Below are 21948 nucleotides of genomic sequence, written 5' to 3'. Positions count from 1 at the left end.
ACCCTGCCTGGTCAGAAGCACAAATGGGAATGTGTGACTTCCTGCTTCAGAACCTTCATTTAGCTTAGAAGGTTAAATTACCAACACTTTGAAATGGGCCGTCAGGCCCTGTATGTAACAGCCCCTGCCTTTTCTGTTTCTAGTCCCAGCCAATTACTCCTTTACATTTTAGCAACACGGAGTTACTTGCCTGTCTGATAGCATATTATGAAATTTCCTGTCTGAATTCCTTCTCATATGCCTGGTGTTTCTCCCTAGGCTTCTTCTCCTTTCTTACTTACCTAACAAGCTTCTGCTTCTCCTTCCAAGCCTGGCTTACATGGTCCTTGCTTGTTGAAAGACCTTACTATTTTGGGACAGAATGGGTCTCTCTCCCATGCTCCCTCTTTACTTTGTACATGTTTTGATGATTATACTGTTTTCACTGTAGTCAGGTGTTTACATATTTTTCTCCTTCACTAGGTTGAATTCCTTGAAATTGGTATCTTGTTCATCTTTATATCCCTGTCACAAGGCACAGGGCCTGGTACCTAATAGGGGCTCAAATAATAATTGCCATTTAGGTTTGGGTCATTGTAAGTAGAAAGATTGAAAATAGGAGGGAGATTTTAAAGTCCAGGACTTGAGTTCTTGTTTTTATTATTTTACTTTGCTGAATTTGAATGAAATATTAATAAAATGTTCAAAAAAAAAAAGGGGAGGGTGCCTGGGTGGCTCAGTCTGTTAAGCGTCTGACTCTGGCCCAGGTCATGATCTCACGGTTCACGAGTTCGAGCCCTGCGTCAGGCTCCGTGCTGACAGCTCAGAACCTGGAGCCTGCTTCGAAATCTGTGTCTCCCTCTCTCTCTGTCCTACCCCCACTAGCACTGTGCTTCTCTCTCTCTCTCAAAAACAAATAAAGCATTAAATTTTTTTTAATGTAAAAAGAACCTCACAAAACAAATACAACTAGGCAAAATCAAGTGCAGATACTCTGTGGACCATAATAAAAGACCAGTACTGAGGAAAGAGGTGAGGAAGACCCGAAATCCTGGCGTTACTTGAATGCTAGTCCTACTTTGCGTTATATGAGCAGATGCTGTCTCCGGGATAAAGTGTACCTGGAGGAGAAACGAAGAGTCTGCAACCGAGCCACAAGTCTTGCAGGTGCAGTGGGAGGAAAACGCAGTGAGCTTTCCTGCATTCCTCAGTTGTCAGGTTGAGGAAGATTATCTGTTCCTGGGGCTCAACCTCTCTGTTTTAAAAATAACTACTTACATTGCTGATTTCATGAATTTCCCTCTCTCCTGAGCTAAGTTCTGTAAAACTTTTTATGCCCATTTCCAGCAATAATGGATGATGTGCGTGTCTCAGTAGTATAATTTAGTGACTCGTTAAGAGTGAAAGGTGAAATACTGAGTGAGGATTGAAATACTCCATATGTCTTAAAATTCCACAAATCCAGGCATGTGGGAGACATTCAGCACAGAAAACTCAACATGACTAATCCTTCGAAAACACTCTGAAATTGATAGTTCTTCCCCACTGCCTGGACGTACCGCAGAATGCATCCCCTTGGGACTTGAACGAAGCCATCTGGAATTTTTCAGATTTAATATTAGTGCTTTGCCTTCACAGAAAGGCATTGAAAGCTCTGCTTTGCAAGCCTTCCACCTGAGGCATTTAGTCGTCTGTTGGCATGGATTTTTCTTTGTTCCTATAGCGCTGTGAGAAATTAATTGCAAACAATCCAAGATGTGTTTTTGCTTAATTCCCGTCACAAAACGTCGGGGCTGAAGATGTTACCTTGTTGCTGGCTCTTTTTGATGCCCTAGAAATCTTAAGAAATTATCTTATTTCAAATACATGCTTCTCAGTAGACTCAACTTCCAATCCCATTCAGCTCTATTCAGCTCTATTCAGCACTCTCTCCCTGCTGCGTTTTTCCTAATCGTTAAGGCAGATTGTGGGTCTCTTTTGCTGGGTGCACTGGATGTCTTTTGGCTCTTTGAGTGCTCACATTATCCCCATTCCAGAGCTTGGAGCTTGTCTCCTCCATAGGCCCTTCCCTCATGGCTGGCCTAGGAGCTGGCAAACCCGTCTGGCAGACAGTTTGCAGGGGACATGATGATTTTTTGAGGAGCTCCAGAATGTGTCTGAGTCTAAACACCAGTGTGGTGGGGCTGACATTAATTCAACTCAACACATTTCAGTCAGGGGCCTATTCTATACTAAGTAAGACATGGTCCTATTTTTCTTTTTGCTCACAACTCAGTGGGGAAGACTAGTGTGTGGATGGTATAAAATAGGGCACTTTCAAGGAGAGCATAGATTGTCTTCCCTTGGGGAGGCCAGTGGCATTTCTCAGGCAGCGAACTCTGCGGGGGACTGGCCGGGGGTGGGGGGTAGCCTGTAGCAGGTTCCCTTTCAGTGCTCCCTGTGTCCATGACCCCGATGTCAAGTTTTCCCCCTACCAAATCTGGGGACCCTCTATTGTTTTCACTTGCAGAAGTTTACTTGACAAGACAGGTAAGGTTGAAATGATTTACCACGTTGCCCCTAACAGAAATCGAAGGCTTTCTCACCATGACTGCTGTGTCTTTATACTTTACTGATCACTCACATAATGAACAGGAATATTAACAATCAGTAGATAAAGTAAAGCATTATCAAGCATCCCAAAGTAGCTAAAATCTTCCTTCCACCTCTGTGCATCCGCCAAATCATTCTTGTCCCAACATTTGTCATCATGTCTTATAAATACTAGTTATATTACTGGGTAGATTACCAAACTCTTGTGCTAGCCTTTGGTCGCCTCCGTGCTACAGATTCCAGCAGGCTGGTCATTTAGAAGAGGGTGCTTCCCGGCATTTCCCTTCAAAATTCCGTGCATACAGAATTGTATGTCTCACTTTATCCTATGAAAAGGACGAGCTGGTGGAGTCAAGACTGTCTTTTAAGCCTGAGGGGAATTCATCTTCAGGGTTGTGTCTGTACCGTTCAGAGCAACTCAATGAGTAGTGAGCTGCGGAAGAAAGAAGGATCTTTGTCGTGAAGGGCTCGATAAGATGCTTCATCGGTGCCTTCCTCAAGTGGTGTGAAGAAGTCATAAAAGTCATTGATTTATAAAAGCTCTATGCGACCCCAGTGGTTTCCCTCTTGCCTCAAACTGGTTCTTCCAGGTTTAGAACTACGAGTCTGGCACGCAGAGGGCCTATGGCGTGCTCACTTAAACATTCAATTCCACAAAGAATGGAAACAAAAACCAATAATGAGAAGGGTACATACCATTTATTTTACTTACGTCTCATTTTTTACCGTCCCAAGTAGATTTCTTTTTACTCACACTCCATCTGGTGCTTATTTTCATCCCTGGCATTTTCTTTGGAAGCCTGGCCTTGGGCATTTGGTGACATCACAGGATTCCATCCATTACCACATTTCTCTGACTTTTCTGTTTGTCTGTGATAAATGCAGACTTCACTAAGTTTGTTGCAGTCCTATAACAGCATGCAGTAGACTGAAACTATATGAACTCCAATCACCCAACCAATCCGGGTAAGCTTTGAGAGTTATTGATTAGAATAAACTATTTGACCAACAAATTAATTATACTATCTACTGTATTGACTTACTGTTTAACTGAATTTGGGGGGCATTATTTCTAGGAGTTTATTCTTGATCGGTATTGCATTTATAAAGTGTCATTTACAAAATATTTATCATGCTTATTATCTCGTTTTAGGTCACCAGTCTCTTCAGAAGATCATGGTAAGAATCTGTTTTACTTATACTAATTCAGGATTAAAAGTTGAGCGCTGTTCTTGCATTTCATTGTCAGAGGCAAGAATTATCTGAGAAAATGTTTCTAAGACGTTGGCCTCATGTATTTTTTGTGTGTGAAATGTCAAGCACTTTAAAAACTCAATGCATCCTAGCTAAGTGTGATATCTTACAGTGTCTTCAAATCTGTATATAACCATTTTGGTGGACGAATATTACAAAGCTTAATTTATCTGCCTGATTTCTGTCCCATCACTGGATCCTTTTTGTGACTTGGGGCTAGCTGTGTAACATCTCTGAATCACAGATTTATATCTTTTAAAATGAGGGTTTGTAGTAGATATTCCCAAAAGTCCCTTCAGGATTGGATGTTGGAATTTGCTAAGTCTGAAATGAACCTAATTGGTAATGGTCTGAATTATTACCCAGCCAAGGTGAGTTATTTGCATTTATGACACAATTATTCCATTCAAAGGATAAAATGTATAGTTTTGTCGCATTTAACTTTGAGAGTTGTTCATTTTTTCCTTCAGTCATACAAAAATGTTCACTGAGTGTCTACCATGGGTCCGTTCTGTTATATAATCATGTTATACAAATATGCTGTTGGGGGCTATATGCAGGGACAATGTGGTATATGGCAGAATTGTCCCCCTCAAGGAACTTTATGAGTCTTGTGGCGAAGGGGTGGAGGAATGACACATACCTCTCGCAATATAAAGTGAGATGTGACTAATCTTATAAAAGAGAAATACACCAGGACCCTGGAACTACCGACATTCCTCCTCCTGCCATCCCCAGGTTGGCCAAGGGCACCATTACCCCCTCAGCCAGCTAAGTAAAGCACATGAAGGCGCTGTAAACTTCCCCCCTCATCCCCTTGTTCTGTGTTTGGTCACCAAATGCTATTAACTCTAGTTTTTATATTCTTTTATCTCTATTCTCTTTTCCATCCCATGGCTATAGCTTGGGGCCTCTCCATGTCTTACTTGGACTTTTAAGATTGTCTTATTAACTGATATCCATGTCCTAGTTTTCCATCCTCCAGTTCACTGTAGACTTAGCACCACACTTGACCGTTCTACAGCAAAAATCTACTCCCATTGCTTATGGGAGGAAATCTTACCAGTAGACAAATCATTGTATTCAGCTTTCCAATATTGTATCTTCACATGGAATAGAAATAGTAAATGATGAAATCTTTGTCTACCTCTACTGCTTATTGCTTCTTTTGGCTTGTGTTCCCCTTTCTGCTACCCATGCTGTATCCTCTCGCCATGTAGTATCAAATTTCTAGACCTCACCATGTTTTCATGTTTCCCTGCTTTTATCGGTGCTGTTGTTTGTGACAGGAAGCTACTCCACTTTTTTGCAAGTTCCACAGTTTATACTTACCATTTGAGACCTTGTTAATCATCTCATTTTCCCCGAGAGCTTTCTGACCGACTTCTCATTTGCAAGAAATATATTTCTTCTAGAATCTGACACATAGATTTGATGCTTGATTTACCTGTCTCCCCTGCTAGACTGTGAGTTCTTTGATATAGATCCCAACAAATAGCCAACATTCAACAGATGTTCATTAAATGAATGACTTAGGACAAAAGAGAGGGAGTTTTAGGCAGGCCTATTCTGTCATATCATAAGATCTCTCATAATACTGAAATGAAGATGTATCACATTCTCTGAAGATCACAGCACAAATAATGTTTAGACCTGTTAAGTAAGAATTAGGAAACCAATCACCAAATAATGACCTATTATGGTATGCTGTTTTGCTCATCGGTGTTGGTACGACCAGGTTTTTTATTGCATGGTTCCAGGTCCTTGGGCCTCCGAGTTCCAATGACTCAAAGCTTGGGTCCTGGTTTTTATTTTGAACTAGGGTCCCTCTAAATGGCTCTTGCTTGTTTTGACCTTCCAGTCTATTAGAACTTATCTTATCCCCTATTCCAAAAAAAGGGGTATGTGGAGAGACTTCTGAATTGCAATTCTGTAGTTTGCTAGGAATTCTTAAGGAGTTATGAGCCTTCAGTGAGCATTGGTGGTGACCTTGGAAGTCCTTGAAAAATGATTACCACCAGAAAGACTTGCTCAGTATAAATAGTACTTCAGAATTGATCATTTTAAGACCCCATATAACTGGTTCTTAACTAGTATTAAGTACTTAACTAGTACTAGTAGAACTAGTTAAAGAAATATTAACCAAATTTGAGGGGTTTTTATTCTCATGCTTCAAAAAACTTACTATAAAACCATGCCTCTTAGTTTGAGTCTGTAACTTCCAAAAATCTCTGCGAATATGTAATTTGAAATTACAGGGCTGATTTTTGTAATCTTATGAATTTTCCATCATCTTCTAGCTCATGTAACCTTGGAAACATATTCTTGTCCTTTTCTTTATCACCAGGATTTTCTTTTTCTTTTTTAAATTCTTTTTTTTTTAAATGTTTATTTATTTTTGAGACAGAGAGAGACAGAGCATGAATGGGGGAGGGGCAGAGAGAGAGGGAGACACAGAACAGGAAGCAGGCTCCAGGCTCTGAGCCATCAGCCCAGAGCCTGACACGGGGCTCGAACTCACGAACTGTGAGATCGTGACGTGAGCTGAAGTCGGCCGCTCAACCGACTGAGCCACCCAGGCGCCCCTATCACCAGGATTTTCTGTTAGCACTTAAAATATGTTTTCTCATGTTTATGCATTTTTAAGTGTTCATTTTTTTCTGTGGTTCACATTAAACCTCCTGAATATTCTGTCATCCAGTTTACATTTGGACACGATGATGACATTGCAATATGTGTGCTTTTAAAAATGGTAAGAAGTGACATTTTTACTTTCTCAAACTTAGTGATAGAAAAATTGAGGCTTATTGAGCAAATGGAGAGTGAAATTGGCATATAAAACCTCATGCCGGGGCGCCTGGGTGGCTCAGTTGGTTAAGTGTCTAACTTCGGCTCAGGTCATGATCTCGCGGTCCGTGAGTTCGAGCCCCATGTTGGGCTCTGTGCTGACAGCTCAGAGTCCAGAGCCTGTTTCAGATTCTGTGTCTCCCTCTCTCTCTGACCCTCCCCCATTCATGCTCTGTCTTTCTCTGTCTCAAAAATAAATAAACATTAAAAAAATTTAAAAAAAAAAAAAAATAAAAAATAAAACCTCATGCCTCTTGACTGTTTTGTTAGCTTACTACCAATGACCTTTCTTTTCTCTTTAGTAATCGGTTACTCTGGATATCTTCAAAACAGACTTTGTTCTTGAGAAAATCTAATTTTCCAAAGTCTAATATCCCTGGCGTTCTCAATTCCCACAGATTACCTTTCATAGAAAATAAGCTTGAATATCATGGCTCTTCATTTATCCTCTATTAGCTTTTACTTCCTTATCTGTGAGGTGGAGCTATTCAGGTCTACCCTGCCTGTGTCATGGAATTATGAGTTCAAGTGGGAGATCATCTGCAAAATCACTTTCCAGTTTGTTAAAAGTACCCCAAACACAATGCTATTATTGTCCAGGCAGTCAGTGCGGAGGTGTGAGTTGATTAGTGATATTTACTCAGCACTGCATACTTTGATAAGGTAAAAGAGAGGTGTTTGGGTGGCTCAATCCATTAAGCATCCAACTCTTAGTTTCAGCTCGGGTCATGATCTCGCAGTTTGTGAGTTAGTCCTGCGTCAGGGATTCTCTCTCTCTCCCTCTCTCTCTCTGTCCCTCCCATTCAATCTCTCTCTCTCTCCCTCTCTCTATCTGTCCCTCCCATTCAATCTCTCTCTCTCTCTCTCTCTCCCTCTCTCTCAAAAATAAATTATCTCTCTCTCTCTCTCAAAAATAAATAAACTTAAAAAATAGAGAAGTTAAAAGATGTCCTGGGGGTGGAAGAGGGGCAGAAATCTGTTTCCTTCAACATTATCATTAGATACTGAATTTACATTGGAAACCTTTTTATATCGGGATGAGGAAGAGTGAAATGGTTTACACACAATGTAGCTTGTGGTGGCAAAGTAAAGATACAGTTCATGATTAGATGTGGGGTTGCATAGAAAATGGACCATGTACGGCATAAATGAAATGTAACATGTTTCTATTTATATAATATGGAATCAGAGTCATTAAGAATAAAGGCTAAAATTTATTGAGCACTTTTTGTACAGAGGCACCATACTAAAGTGCTTCAACCATATGAGAGTTCATTTCATCCCACAGTAGATGTGTTATTCTCAATTTTTTAGTGGAGGAAACAGACTCACAGTGCCTAACTAACTTGCTTAAGATCACACAGCTAGTGAGTGGTAGTTAATTTTCAAACCCAGTTCTAACACCCAGCCCTTGCTTATTTATGTCCCCCGTCTCTGGAAAACAAAAGAAATGATTGTCAGCGTTAAGGTGAATTGATAGAATTATAGAAGGAAAGGAAAAACTCCCTTTAACAAGAGTTTATTTACTACTGTGTAAATAATCTCTTTTTAATGACAAAACAAAACAGAACAAAAATAACAACCTGTCTCTCCTGCTGGGAATGATTTGTCCCTGTAGGAAAAGTAAATACCAATGTCACATTCTCTCATAATTAGTTAACTGAGTGAAACCGAAGCTTCGGGGAAACCTGCCACGCTAAATCCCAGTGGGAACATTACATTTTAATGTTACAGCTGCAAGCTGGAGTCCTCCCCCTTGTCGGGAGATAAGCTTGGCAGGGATCGATCGCCCTGTCCTCGGAGTTCCCTTTGCATTTAGTGCCTCTCACCTCATCGTTCAAATCGCTCCGGGAGCCAACTGCTGTGCCCAGGCGGCTTTGCCTGAGCCCTCAGATTCTGTTCTGTCATCTTAGCCTGCTTATTTTATGGGCCTGTTAGGATGCCTCTCTCCCGACACTGCCTACGCCACTGCACTGGCAGACTCATCTTCCAACTGATGTCTGTTCACGTAAAAATACAGAACAGTGGGGGCGCTTGGGTGGCTCAGTCGATTGAGTGTCCGACTTCGGCTCAGGTCGTGATCTCACAGTCCGTGGGTTCAAGCCCGAGTCGGGCTCTGGGCTGACAGCTCGGAGCCTGGAGCCTGCTTCGGATTCTGTGTCTCCGTCTCTCTGTCTGTCTGTGTCTCTCTCTCAAAAATAAACAAACAACAACAACAACAACAAAAATACAGGACAGTAACGGACTCTTTTTTATTTAAAAGTTTTAGGTTTATGTATTTATTTTGAGAGAGAGAGAGAGACAGCATGAGTGGGGGAAGGGCAGAGAGAGAGAATCCCACGCAGGCTCCACACTGCCAGCTGAGGAGCCCAATGCAGGGCTCGAACCCACAGACCGTGAGTGTAACTGATTCTTTAGCGAGGAAGTGCCAGCAATCTGTTAGATTCCCCTGGAATGTCTGAAGCAGGCATCTCCTTACTGTCTTACCTCCTAGACCTGTTGGCAGTAATGGTTCTTGCAGAATATGGTAGCTTTTTTTGTTACAGCAGCAACACAGTGGACAAGGATGAGGGAGTGGCGGATATTTGGAAATGGAATTTTGAGAACCACAATAACTAGTGTAAGTGCCCAAGGATGCATCCTCTATCAGGCTCGGAGGCAGTATTTCTTTGCAGTAGGTTGTGCAAAAAGACACATTGTGGGGTGGCCTAACCCTCTTTCATATATCAATAGCTGTCTCTTGGCTCAAATATCATAGATTCTTTTTTTTCCCCTAATATAAACATATGTGTATGTACAGTTTTACTGACATAAATAATATTCATAAAAATGAACAAAATTCATCAGCTCAGTTTAAATGATAACCAAAAGGAGCTACTGCCTGCCCAGCCCCCAGCCTAAGAAATAAAATATTTGTAGCAATTTAGAGCCTTCCTGTTTGTCTTTCTGTTTGTGTTCTCTTCCCTTTCCTGCAGATAACTTTATTCTGCTTTTTTGTGAAGAATTTCGTTTCTTCTGATCATTTTACTACATGTACACATATTCCCCATATGAGTGTGTGTGTGTATATATGTATTACAGATATATGTATGTCTATGTAGATAGATATGCTTATTTTGAAGTGTTATAAATTGAATCCTGTTGTAAACTCTTCTGTGATTTGCTTCTTTTGTTCAGAATGTTTTTGCGATGCATCCTTATTGAGTGCCATTTTCACTTTACTAATTTTTCATGTTGTATAGCATTCTGTTGTATGAATATATAACAATTTGTATATCCAAATCCTGATGAATGTTTACGTAGACTCTGGAGGTTTTAGTTTTGTTTTTGTTTTTTGCTGTTGCAAGCAGTCTCATTACGAACATTCTTTTTCATAACGCCTCTTGCGTCCATGTGCAAGAATTTTTCTAGGGTTTAAACCTGGGGATAGTATAGTTAGGTGGTAGGTTATATGCCTACTTAAGGTATCACATAATGACAAGTTGTTTTCCAAAGTAATTATTCTAATTTACTCTCCCAGCTACAGTCAAGAAGAGTTCTCATTCATTCACATCCTTGCCAACACTTGATAGTAACTAATGAAAAACATTTTGCCAATTTGGTTGGAGTATCAAAGGGTTCTTGGGGTTTGAATTTATGTTAAATTATTACACATCATATTAAGCATTTTCATATATTTATAAGCTGTTTGTATTTACTTTTCTATGAAATGTCACTTTATTTCTTTTGTCCATTTCCCCCCCACTGGGCTTTTTCTTAATGGTTAATAAACATCTTTGTGACTTCTGGGTAAAGGTTTTTTATCGACTCTCCATGCCGCAAATTTATTCCAGTTTGTGATTTATCTTTCTAAACTCTTTTGAGGAATTATATATTCTTTAATTTAATGTAATCAATCGTTAATATTTTCTCTCTGGTTTATACCTTTGGTATGTTTTTTAAGAACTCCTTTCATAGCACAATCCTTCTTCCATTATCTCTTCTGCCATTTTTATAGTGTTAACCTTCATTTGTCTCTATTGTCTTAGAAATGATTTTGTGGTTTGATGGGAGGTAAATGTCCAGTTTCGTTTTGATTTTTTTAGTATATATAACCAATCATTATCATTTATTTCCATCACTGCCTTGCAAAGGGCCCATATGTGTAGATTTCTAAATTCTCTGTTCTGTTTTATTGATCCATATATCTATTCCTGTACAATGCACATTGTTTTAATTGCTGTAATTTTGGTATAAATCTTGCTATCTGGGAGAACACATCCTCTAAAATTTGTTCTTCTTCAATGTCTAAATTGTACTTGGACCTTTGCTCCTTCCTATAAGTTTTAGAATCACCTTATCAAGTTTTGTGTTGCAGTTTTCATGGAAATTAAATGAATCTATAAATCAGTATATAAAGGGAATTGGTATTATGACAACAATCCTTTCCATTTCAAACCATATCTCTTTACATTTAATTGGGATTTTTTTTAAAGACTAATTGTCCTTTTGAAAGGACTCTCAGTAGAATTTCATAATTTTCTTCATGAAGAGTTTGGCCATCTGTTGTTCAATGTATTCCTAGGTACTTTACATTTAAAAAGATTATATTTTATGTTTTAAAAATTGTATTTTCTAGTGATCATTGTTGGCATAGTAAAATGAAGTTGGCTTAGAGTCTTGTTTCAAGATTCTTGCTTCAAAATATTGAATCAAGGGACACCTGGGTGGCTAAGTCGGTTGAGCACCTGGCTCTTGATTTCAGCTCAGGTCATGATCCCAGGGTCATGGGATTGAGCCCACACTGAGTGTGGAGCCTGCTTAAGATTCTCTCTCTCTCCTTCTTCCTCTCTCTCTCCTTCTTCCTCTCTCTCTTTTTCTTTCTCTCTCTCTCTCCCTCTCCCCTTCCCCCTCCCCTGCCTCTCTCCCCAGCTTGAGTGTGCTCTCTCTCTCTTCTCTCTTTCTAAAAATAAATAGATAGGTAGGTAGGTAGGTAGGTAGATAGATTGATCGATCTTGAATCAAGATTCCTGCTAAGGTTTTAAATTCACAAACTTTACTTGAAGGGTCTTTTGTGAGGAAGGAATTCTGCAGGGGCATCTGCAGTAATGAGAATTTTGTTTCATCCTTTCAGTGATTATGCTTTGTGTTTTTAAAAAAAATTTTTTAACATTTATTCATTTTTGAAAGACAGGGAGAGACAGAGCCTGAATGGGGGAGGGGCAGAGAGAGAGGGAGACACAAAAACAGAAGCAGCCTCCGGCTCTGAGCAGTCAGCACAGAGCCTGACGCAGGGCTCGAACTCACGGACCGCGAGATCACGACCTGAGCTGAAGTCGGATGCTTAGCTGGTCCTTTCTGTGCTGATTAGAACCTTCGCTATACTACTGAACAAAAGTAGAGATAGCATTGTTGATTTGTCCTGATCTCAGAGTGGATACCATCCACAAGTCACCAGTGTGAACTTCCCTGCCAGGAACAGCACTGGTGGTGTTGGTTGTTTGCTGACAGCCTCTTAAGGATTTTCCCTTTCATCCAAATGTGTTTAATTCAACAGGTATTAGAATTTTACTGAATCCTTTTTTCCTCATCTTTTGAGATAATCATTTTTCTTCTTTGGTGTTATGGTGGACTTCATGTCCTAGAAGAAACCAATGTTTTGCATGAGATGAACTCAGGTTAGTTATATTTATCTTCTTTACATATTCTGAGGTTCAGTTTGCTCAAATTCTGTTCAGCATTTTTGCATCCATGTCTGTCTGTATGATTGGTCTCTCATTTTCCTTCCTGCTGTACAGAGCATGTGTGATAGTCCTAGTGATAAAGGGAATTATAAAGTGTTGCCTTGTTTTCTAATCTCTGGAAGACTTAGTATAACATTTGACTTACCAATCTCTGGAATATCTTAGAAGATCCCATCAGTAAGACTCTCTGGGGTTGGCATTTCCCTGGTGGGAAACATTTTAATCACAGATTATTATTATTTGTTTATAGGGCTAGTCAGATTCTCTATTTCTCCTTGAATCAGTATTGATAGCTGGGTGTGTGTGTGTGTGTGTGTGTGTGTGTGTGTGTGTGTGTGTTTTAGGAATTCATCTATTAATGTTTTTCATTTTTGGGCATGAATTTTTATATCTTGTTTTCTGTGTACTTTCTGTGAGATCTGACGTTCCCTCTGTCCTTTTTTCAATATTTTTAATTTTTTATATTTTTAATATTGTTTGTGCCACCTTCTCTCTTTTGTGTCTCTCCCCCCATGCCCCACAAAGCCTTGGAACTCTCTCTTTTTTTTTTCAAGAAACTTTTTAAAGTTCATTGGTCCTCTGTATTATGTGTTTTCTGTTTCAATAGTTGCTTATCTTTAGAATTTCCTTTATTCTAATCATTTGACTCATTTTTATTATTTATTCTACTTTTTTCTAACATAGAAAATTTAAGTATAGACGTTACCTGAATGCTTTTTTTTCTCTTTATATCTCCTTCTGGAATCTGTTGAGATGTATTGTAGACCTTTTCATGCCATCCTGTATGTGTCCCACTCTCTTCTATATGTTACTTCCTCTCGTTTTTGTGGAGTGCATCCTGGATAATTTCTTCAAAGTCATTTTCTTATTTTTTACTAATTTATATTTATGTGTTTTCGATTATTCTTTAAGCCACTCATTTCCTTGGACCTTTTTGCATGAGAATTCTTTAAGTCCTGCAGAGAGGCTTACCAGTCACCAAAGAAAACTACCAAACTTGGTTAATTTAAATTAAATTCTCCTTTGGTGTGTGTGTGTGTGTGTGCATGCGTGTGTGCGTGCACGCTTGTTTGTTTCTTCTTTAAGATACGTGGGGAACACAGAGACATTAATTCAGAGTACATAGTATTCAGTTGATGGCAATAAATTCACTTAAGAGTTTTTTTTTGTTTTTGTTTTTAAGCCCACAGAGCATCAAGTTTTCTTGTTAAATCCTTTATAGGCTTTATTTATTATTCATTCTATCCTGATTTAGCTCTTCAGGGGCACAAATTTACATGGGGGGGCATCTATTTGGGTGGGTTCCAGCCTTTATCTTCTGTCTCCCATGCCTCACACAGCCTTCAAAGAGTGGCTCAAAATCCTCAGGGTTTGGCAGAAACCTTTAGAAAGTCAGGTAGTTTGGGTACCTGTTCACCAGCTAGGTTCAGTGAATTCACTTCGTTTAATGGATTTTATAGATTCCTAACTGTCTTTCTTAACAGTAGGGAATGTGTGTGTATGATGAGTTTTTAAAGGTACTTTATTTTTGTTGTAAAATAAAACACAATGTATAGCTTAGCACATTATTATCATGGTAACACCCTCATACCCATCACACAGGCCAGAAAATGGCATTCCTTCCAGATGTCTCCATCCTTGTTGCATCTCTCCAGGCCTCTAAAAATAACTACTATCTTGACTTCTATAGTATTTTTTGCATATCTATAAAATCTTATCAATCACTCTGTTTTATCTAGCACACTGTAGATACTATAGTTTAATCTTGCCCCATTTAAAAATATATAGTATGTCTTTTATGTTTCTTTTAAGTACACATTCTCCATCTATCCCTTTCTTTTACTTAGAATTCATTTGTGAAATGCACAGGCCATTTGAACTACAGACTTGCACACAGGCTGGATTTTGCTGAGGGCTCACTACTGTAAGGAGGCTTGATGAAACTCCAAGATTCGTGATCTCTTTGGCGAGTCTATTGGTTTTCATGTATTCTTTTTTTCAGGGGCAAATGATATCTGTATTTCACTGTTTTGTTGGTATCCAATACCTAGATTTAGTAATTAGGGTTATAAGATAGTGCCGTTCTAATTCTAGCACTGGAGTTTTTCCAATTCCATCATTTTATAAAGAGCCATGTCATCCCCTCTACTATTTGATTATTCAGTGAAACAGTGCCATATAGGAAAACAGAATGTTTGTCTGTCCTTTTATTTATGTGGTTATCAAGATAATGAATTGATTCCTTATCACTGTAAAAAATCATCCATTTCCAAAAATCTTAAAAATTTTTTTCTTAATTTTTATTTATTTTTGAGAGAGACACAGTACGCAAGTTGGGGGAGGGGCAGAGAGAGAGGGAGATACAGAATCCAAAGCAGGCTCCAGGCTCTGAGTGGTCAGCACAGAGCCCGACACGGGGCTTGAACCCACAAACCGTGAGATCATGACCTGAGCAGAAGTCGGATGCTTAACCCACTGAGCCACCCAAGCACCTCGATGGTTAATCTTTTATTTTACTCCCACACAATTAGGATTACTGAAAAGAATTAAAACATATTTCCTTGGATTTTTATTGATATGATACAATGGTATTAAGATCATACAGCCACCGCATACTTTTTTTTTTCAATATATGAAGTTTATTGTCAAATTGGTTTCCATACAACACCCAGTGCTCATCCCAAAAGGTGCCCTCCTCAATACCCATCACCCACCCTCCCCTCCCTCCCACCCCCCATCAACCCTCAGTTTGTTCTCAGTTTTTAACAGTCTCTTATGCTTTGGCTCTCTCCCACTCTAACCTCTTTTTTTTTTTTCTTCCCCTCCCCCATGGGTTTCTGTTAAGTTTCTCAGGATCCACATAAGACTGAAACCATATGGTATCTGTCTTTCTCTGTATGGCTTATTTCACTTAGCATCACACTCTCCAGTTCCATCCACGTTGCTACAAAAGGCCATATTTCATTCTTTCTCATTGCCACGTAGTATTCCATTGTGTATATAAACCACAATTTCTTTATCCATTCATCAGTTGATGGGCATTTAGGCTCTTTCCATAATTTGGCTATTGTTGAGAGTGCTGCTATAAACATTGGGGTACAAGTGCCCCTATGCATCAGTACTCCTGTATCCCTTGGGTAAATTCCTAGCGGTACTATTGCTGGGTCATAGGGTAGGTCTATTTTTAATTTTCTGAGGAACCTCCACACTGCTTTCCAGAGCGGCTGCACCAATTTGCATTCCCACCAACAGTGCAAGAGGGTTCCCGTTTCTCCACATCCTTGCCAGCATCTATAGTCTCCTGATTTGTTCATTTTGGCCACTCTGACTGGCGTGAGGTGATATCTGAGTGTGGTTTTGATTTGTATTTCCCTGATAAGGAGCGACGTTGAACATCTTTTCATGTGCCTGTTGGCCATCTGGATGTCTTCTTTAGAGAAGTGTCTATTCATGTTTTCTGCCCATTTCTTCACTGGGTTATTTGTTTTTCGGGTGTGGAGTTTGGTGAGCTCTTTATAGATTTTGGATACTAGCCCTTTGTCCGATATGTCATTTGCAAATATCTTCTCCCATTCCGTTGGTTGCCTTTTAGTTTTGTTGGTTGTTTCCTTTGCTGTGCAGAAGCTTTTTATCTTCATAAGGTCCCAGTAATTCAGTTTTGCTTTTAATTCCCTTGCCTTTGGGGATGTGTCGAGTAAGAGATTGCTAAGGCTGAGGTCAGAGAGGTCTTTTCCTGCTTTCTCCTCTAAGATTTTGATGGTTTCTTGTCTCACATTCAGGTCCTTTATCCATTTTGAGTTTATTTTTGTGAATGGTGTGAGAAAGTGGTCTAGTTTCAACCTTCTGCATGTTGCTGTCCAGTTCTCCCAGCACCATTTGTTAAAGAGACTGTCTTTTTTCCATTGGATGTTCTTTCCTGCTTTGTCAAAGATGAGTTGGCCATATGTTTGTGGGTCTAGTTCTGGGGTTTCTATTCTATTCCATTGGTCTATGTGTCTGTTTTTGTGCCAGTACCATGCTGTCTTGATGATTACAGCTTTGTAGTAGAGGCTAAAGTCTGGGATTGTGATGCCTCCTGCTTTGGTCTTCTTCAAAATTACTTTGGCTATTCGGGGCCTTTTGTGGTTCCATATGAATTTTAGGATGGCTTGTTCTAGTTTCAAGAAGAATGCTGGTGCAATTTTGATTGGGATCGCATTGAATGTGTAGATAGCTTTGGGTAGTATTGACATTTTGAGAAGATTTATTCTTCCAATCCATGAGCAGGGAATGTCTTTCCATTTCTTTAAATCTTCTTCAATTACCTTCATAAGCTTTCTATAGTTTTCAGCATACAGATCTTTTACATCTTTGGTTAGATTTATTCCTAGGTATTTTATGCTTCTTGGTGCAATTGTGAATGGGATCAGTTTCTTTATTTGTCTTTCTGTTGCTTCATTGTTAGTGTATAAGAATTCAACTGATTTCTGTACATTGATTTTGTATCCTGCAACTTTGCTGAATTCATGTATCAGTTCTAGCAGACTTTTGGTGGAGTCTGTCGGATTTTCCATGTATAATATCATGTCATCTGCAAAAAGCGAAAGCTTGACTTCATCTTTGCCAATTTTGATGCCTTTGATTTCCTTTTGTTGTCTGATTGCTGATGCTAGAATTTCCAACACTGTGTTAAACAACAGCGGTGAGAGTGGGCATCCCTGTCGTGTTCCTGATCTCAGGGAAAAAGCTCTCAGTTTTTCCCCATTGAGGATGATGTTAGCTGTGGGCTTTTCATAAATGGCTTTTATGATGTGTAAGTATGTTCCTTCTATCCCGACTTTCTCAAGCGTTTTTATTAAGAAAGGGTGCTGGATTTTGTCAAAGGCCTTTTCTGCATCGATTGACAGGATCATATGGTCCTTCTCTTTTTTTTATTAATGTGATGTATCACATTGATTGATTTGCGAATGTTGAACCAGCCCTGCATCCCAGGAATGAATCCCACTTGATCATGGTGAATAATTCTTTTTATATGCTGTTGAATTTGATTTGCTAGTATCTTATTGAGAATTTTTGCATCCATATTCATCAGGGATATTGGCCTGTAGTTCTCTTTTTTTACTGGGTCTCTGTCCGGTTTAGGAATCAAAGTAATACTGGCTTCATAGAATGAGTCTGGAAGTTTTCCTTCCCTTTCTATTTCTTGGAATAGCTTGAGAAGGATAGGTATTATCTCTGCTTTAAACGTCTGGTAGAACCCCCCTGGGAAGCCATCTGGTCCTGGACTCTTATTTGTTGGGAGATTTTTGATAACCGATTCAATTTCTTCGCTGGTTATGGGTCTGTTCAAGCTTTCTATTTCCTCCTGATTGAGTTTTGGAAGAGTGTGGGTGTTTAGGAATTTGTCCATTTCTTCCAGGTTGTCCAATTTGTTGGCATATAATTTTTCATAGTATTCCCTGATAATTGTTTGTATCTCTGAGGGATTGGTTGTAATAATTCCATTTTCATTCATGATTTTATCTATTTGGGTCATCTCCCTTTTCTTTTTGAGAAACCTGGCTAGAGGTTTGTCAATTTTGTTTATTTTTTCAAAAAACCAACTCTTGGTTTCGTTGATCTGCTCTACCGTTTTTTTAGATTCTATATTGTTTATTTCTGCTCTGATCTTTATTATTTCTCTTCTTCTGCTGGGTTTAGGCTGTCTTTGCTGTTCTGCTTCTATTTCCTTTAGGTGTGCTGTTGGATTTTGTATTTGGGATTTTTCTTGTTTCTTGAGATAGGCCTGGATTGCGATGTATTTTCCTCTCACGACTGCCTTCGCTGCCTCCCAAAGCGTCTGGATTGTTGTATTTTCATTTTCGTTTGTTTCCATATATTTTTTAATTTCTTCTCTAATTGCCTGGTTGACCCACTCATTCTTTAGTAGGATGTTCTTTAACCTCCATGTTTTTGGAGGTTTTCCAGACTTTTTCCTGTGGTTGATTTCAAGGTTCATAGTATTGTGGTCTGAAAGTATGCATGGTATAATTTCAATTTTTGTAAACTTATGAAGGGCTGTTTTGTGACCCAGTATATGATCTATCTTGAAGAATGTTCCATGTGCACTCGAGAAGAAAGTATATTCTGTTGCTTTGGGATGCAGAGTTCTAAATATATCTGTCAAGTCCATCTGATCCAATGTATCATTCAGGGCCCTTGTTTCTTTATTGACCGCGTGTCTAGATGATCTATCCATTTCTGTAAGTGGAGTGTTAAAGTCCCCTGCAATTACCACATTCTTATCAATAAGGTTGCTTATGTTTATGAGTAATTGTTTTATATATCTGGGGGCTCGGGTATTTGGCGCATAGACATTTATAATTGTTAGCTCTTCCTGTTGGATAGACTCTGTAATTATTATATAATGCCCTTCTTCATCTCTTGTTACAGCCTTTAATTTAAAGTCTAGTTTGTCTGATATAAGTATGGCTACTCCAGCTTTCTTTTGGCTTCCAGGAGCATGATAAATAGTTCTCCATCCCCTCACTCTCAATCTAAAGGTGTCCTCAGATCTAAAATGAGTCTCTTGTAGACAGCAAATAGATGGGTCTTGTTTTTTTATCCATTCTGATACCCTATGTCTTTTGGTTGGCGCATTTAATCCATTTACATTCAGTGTTATTATAGAAAGATACGGGTTTAGAGTCATTGTGATGTCTGTATATTTTATGCTTGTAGTGATGTCTCTGGTACTTTGTCTCACAGGATCCCCCTTAGGATCTCTTGTAGGGCTGGTTTCGTGGTGACAAATTCCTTCAGTTTTTGTTTGTTTGGGAAGACCTTTATCTCTCCTTCTATTCTAAATGACAGACTTGCTGGATAAAGGATTCTCGGCTGCATATTTTTTCTGTTTAGCACACTGAAGATACCGTGCCAATCCTTTCTGGCCTGCCAAGTTTCAAAAGAGAGATCAGTCACGAGTCTTATAGGTCTCCCTTTATATGTGAGGGCACGTTTATCCCTTGCTGTTTTCAGAATTTTCTCTTTATCCTTGTATTTTGCCAGTTTCACTATGATCTGTCGTGCAGAAGATCGATTCAAGTTACGTCTGAAGGGAGTTCTCTGTGCCTCTTGGATTTCACTGCCTTTTTCCTTCCCCAGTTCAGGGAAGTTCTCAGCTATTATTTCTTCAAGTACCCCTTCAGCACCTTTCCCTCTCTCTTCCTCCTCTGGGATACCAATTATGCGTATATTATTTCTTTTTAGTGTATCACTTAGTTCTCTAATTTTCCCCTCATACTCCTGGATTTTTTTTATCTCTCTTTCTCTCAGCTTCCTCTTTTTCCATAACTCTATCTTCTAGTTCACCTATTCTCTCCTCTGCCTCTTCAATCCGAGCCGTCGTCGTTTCCATTTTGTTTTGCATTTCGTTTAAAGCGTTTTTCAGCTCCTCATGACGGTTCCTTTGTCCCTTGATCTCTGTAGCAAGAGATTCTCTGCTGTCCTCTATACTGTTTTCAAGCCCAGCGATTAATTTTATGACTATTATTCTAAATTCACTTTCTGTTATATTATTTAAATCCTTTTTGATCAGTTCATTAGCTGTTGTTATTTCCTGGAGATTCTTCTGAGGGGAATTCTTCCGTTTGGTCATTTTGGATAGTCCCTGGAGTGGTGCGGACCTGCAGGGCACTTCCCCTGTGCTGTGGTGTATACCTGGAGTTGGTGGGCGGGGCCGCAGTCAGACCTGGTGTCTCCCCCCAGCCCACCGCTGGGGCCACAGTCAGACTGGTGTGTGCCTTCTCTTCCCCTCTCCTAGGGGCGGGATTCACTGTCGGGTGGCATGGCCCGTCTGGGCTACTTGCACACTGCCAGGCTTGTGGTACTGGGGATCTGGCGTATTAGCTGGGGTGGGTAGGCAAGGTGCACGGGGGGTGGAGGGGCAGGCTTAGCTCGCTTCTCCTTAGGTGATCCACTTCAGGAGGGGCCCTGTGGCAGCGGGAGGGAGTCAGACCCGCTGCCGGAGGGGTGGCTCCGCAGAAGCACAGCGTTGGGTGTTTGCGCGGAGCGAGCAAGTTCCCTGGCAGGAACTGGTTCCCTTTGGGATTTTGGATGGGGGATGGGCGAGGGAGATGGCACTGGTGAGCGCCTTTGTTCCCCGCCAAGCTGAGCTCTGTCGTCCGGGGGGCTCAGCAACTCTCCCTCCCTTTGTCCTCCAGCCTTCCCGCTTTCCGAGCAGAGCTGTTAACTTATGACCTCCCAGATGCTAAGTCGCGCTTGCTGTCGGAACACACTCCGTCCGGCCCCTCCGCTTTTGCCAGCCAGACTCGGGGGCTCTGCTTGGCCGGCTGGCCGCCCCTCCGCCCCAGCTCCCTCCTGCCAGTCCATGGAGCGCGCACCGCCTCGCTGCCCTTCCTACCCTCTTCCGTGGGCCTCTCGTCTACGCTTAGCTCTCGAGACTCCATTCTGCTGATCCTCTGGCGGTTTTCTGGGTTATTTAGGCAGGTGTAGGTGGAATCTAAGTGATCAGCAGGACGCGCGGTGAGCCCAGCGTCCTCCTACGCCGCCATCTTCCCTGAAGACCGCCCCAAAAAAAAGGCCACCGCATACTCTTAATATCCTCCTTTAATATTCATTTTTGACTTAGTTGCGAAAGTAATTAATGCCCAGCATGAATCATTACGTTGAAGTCTCTCTAGTGATGTTAATTGTCTGAACCATATTTTCTGCTAGATCCCTTAGGAAAAATCTCCTGAAAACAGTATTTTTTAGAGTTGTTTCATGTAATAGCTTGTCTGGGTCTTTTATCCTTAAAGATTAGTTGTGCTTCATACGAGCTCATTGTGTGACATGTTCTTTCCTTGATATTTTAATTTTTCCATTTTCTCCTGGCATAAAGCATTGCTGTTAAAGTCTCATGATGATAGTCTTCTTATTGTCTTATATTGTCTAATACTGTCAATATTTTTCTTTAATGTCCTGTACCTTTATGAAATTACACCTTGGTGTAGATCACTTTGAGACATTAAGGTTCTCAGATACATGATACATTTAAATGTGTGGTTCATTTTTTTAAATTTCAGAACAGTATTCTTTCTTTAACATTTTATTTTTTTAAGTTTATTTATTTTGAGAGAGAGCGAGCGAGCACAAGTCAGGAGGGGCAGAGAGAGAGAGATGGAATCGCAGGCAGGCTCTGCACTACCAACATGGAGTCCAGTGAACTTGAACTCATGTTCTGTGGACTTGAACTCATGAACTTTGAGATCATGACCTGAGCCAAAACCACAATCCAGATACTTAACTGACTGAGCCACCCACCCAGGCATCCCCAGAACAGTGTTCTTGAATTAAGTGTTTATATTTGTTCTATTCTCTTGCTTTGGTTTTCTTCTTCAGGAACTCATTTTACATGTTTGATCTTCACCTGTCTTTAACATTGGCCATTTTTCTCACTTTCTTTTTACCCCTTTCCTTATTTCTTAAGGTTTTTTTTTTTTTATTTGTATCTTCTACTTTTCTTAAAGCTTTATTGGTTGAATTTATTTGTTCTTGTGTTTCTTTTAGTTTGCCTTGTTTGGAAAATGATTTT

General features: G+C 40.0%; 1 protein-coding gene across 2 annotated transcripts in view; it reads left to right on the top strand.

Annotated features, from left to right (window-relative positions):
* DGKI (diacylglycerol kinase iota) overlaps window positions 1-21948 on the top strand; it is a 453118-nt gene that overhangs the window by 393694 nt on the left and 37476 nt on the right. For both annotated transcript variants that reach the window (XM_049641924.1, XM_049641923.1), the window contains one exon: window positions 3725-3750. In XM_049641924.1, coding sequence (XP_049497881.1) covers window positions 3725-3750 — 26 coding nt within the window. The remainder of the gene's footprint in view (window positions 1-3724; window positions 3751-21948) is intronic.

This window comes from Panthera uncia, chromosome A2 (assembly GCF_023721935.1).
Source record: "Panthera uncia isolate 11264 chromosome A2, Puncia_PCG_1.0, whole genome shotgun sequence".
In the NCBI taxonomy this organism is placed as follows: Eukaryota; Metazoa; Chordata; class Mammalia; order Carnivora; family Felidae; genus Panthera; species Panthera uncia.
The sequence above is the reverse complement of the archived record's forward strand: the minus strand, read 5'-3'. Positions and strand labels throughout refer to the sequence as shown.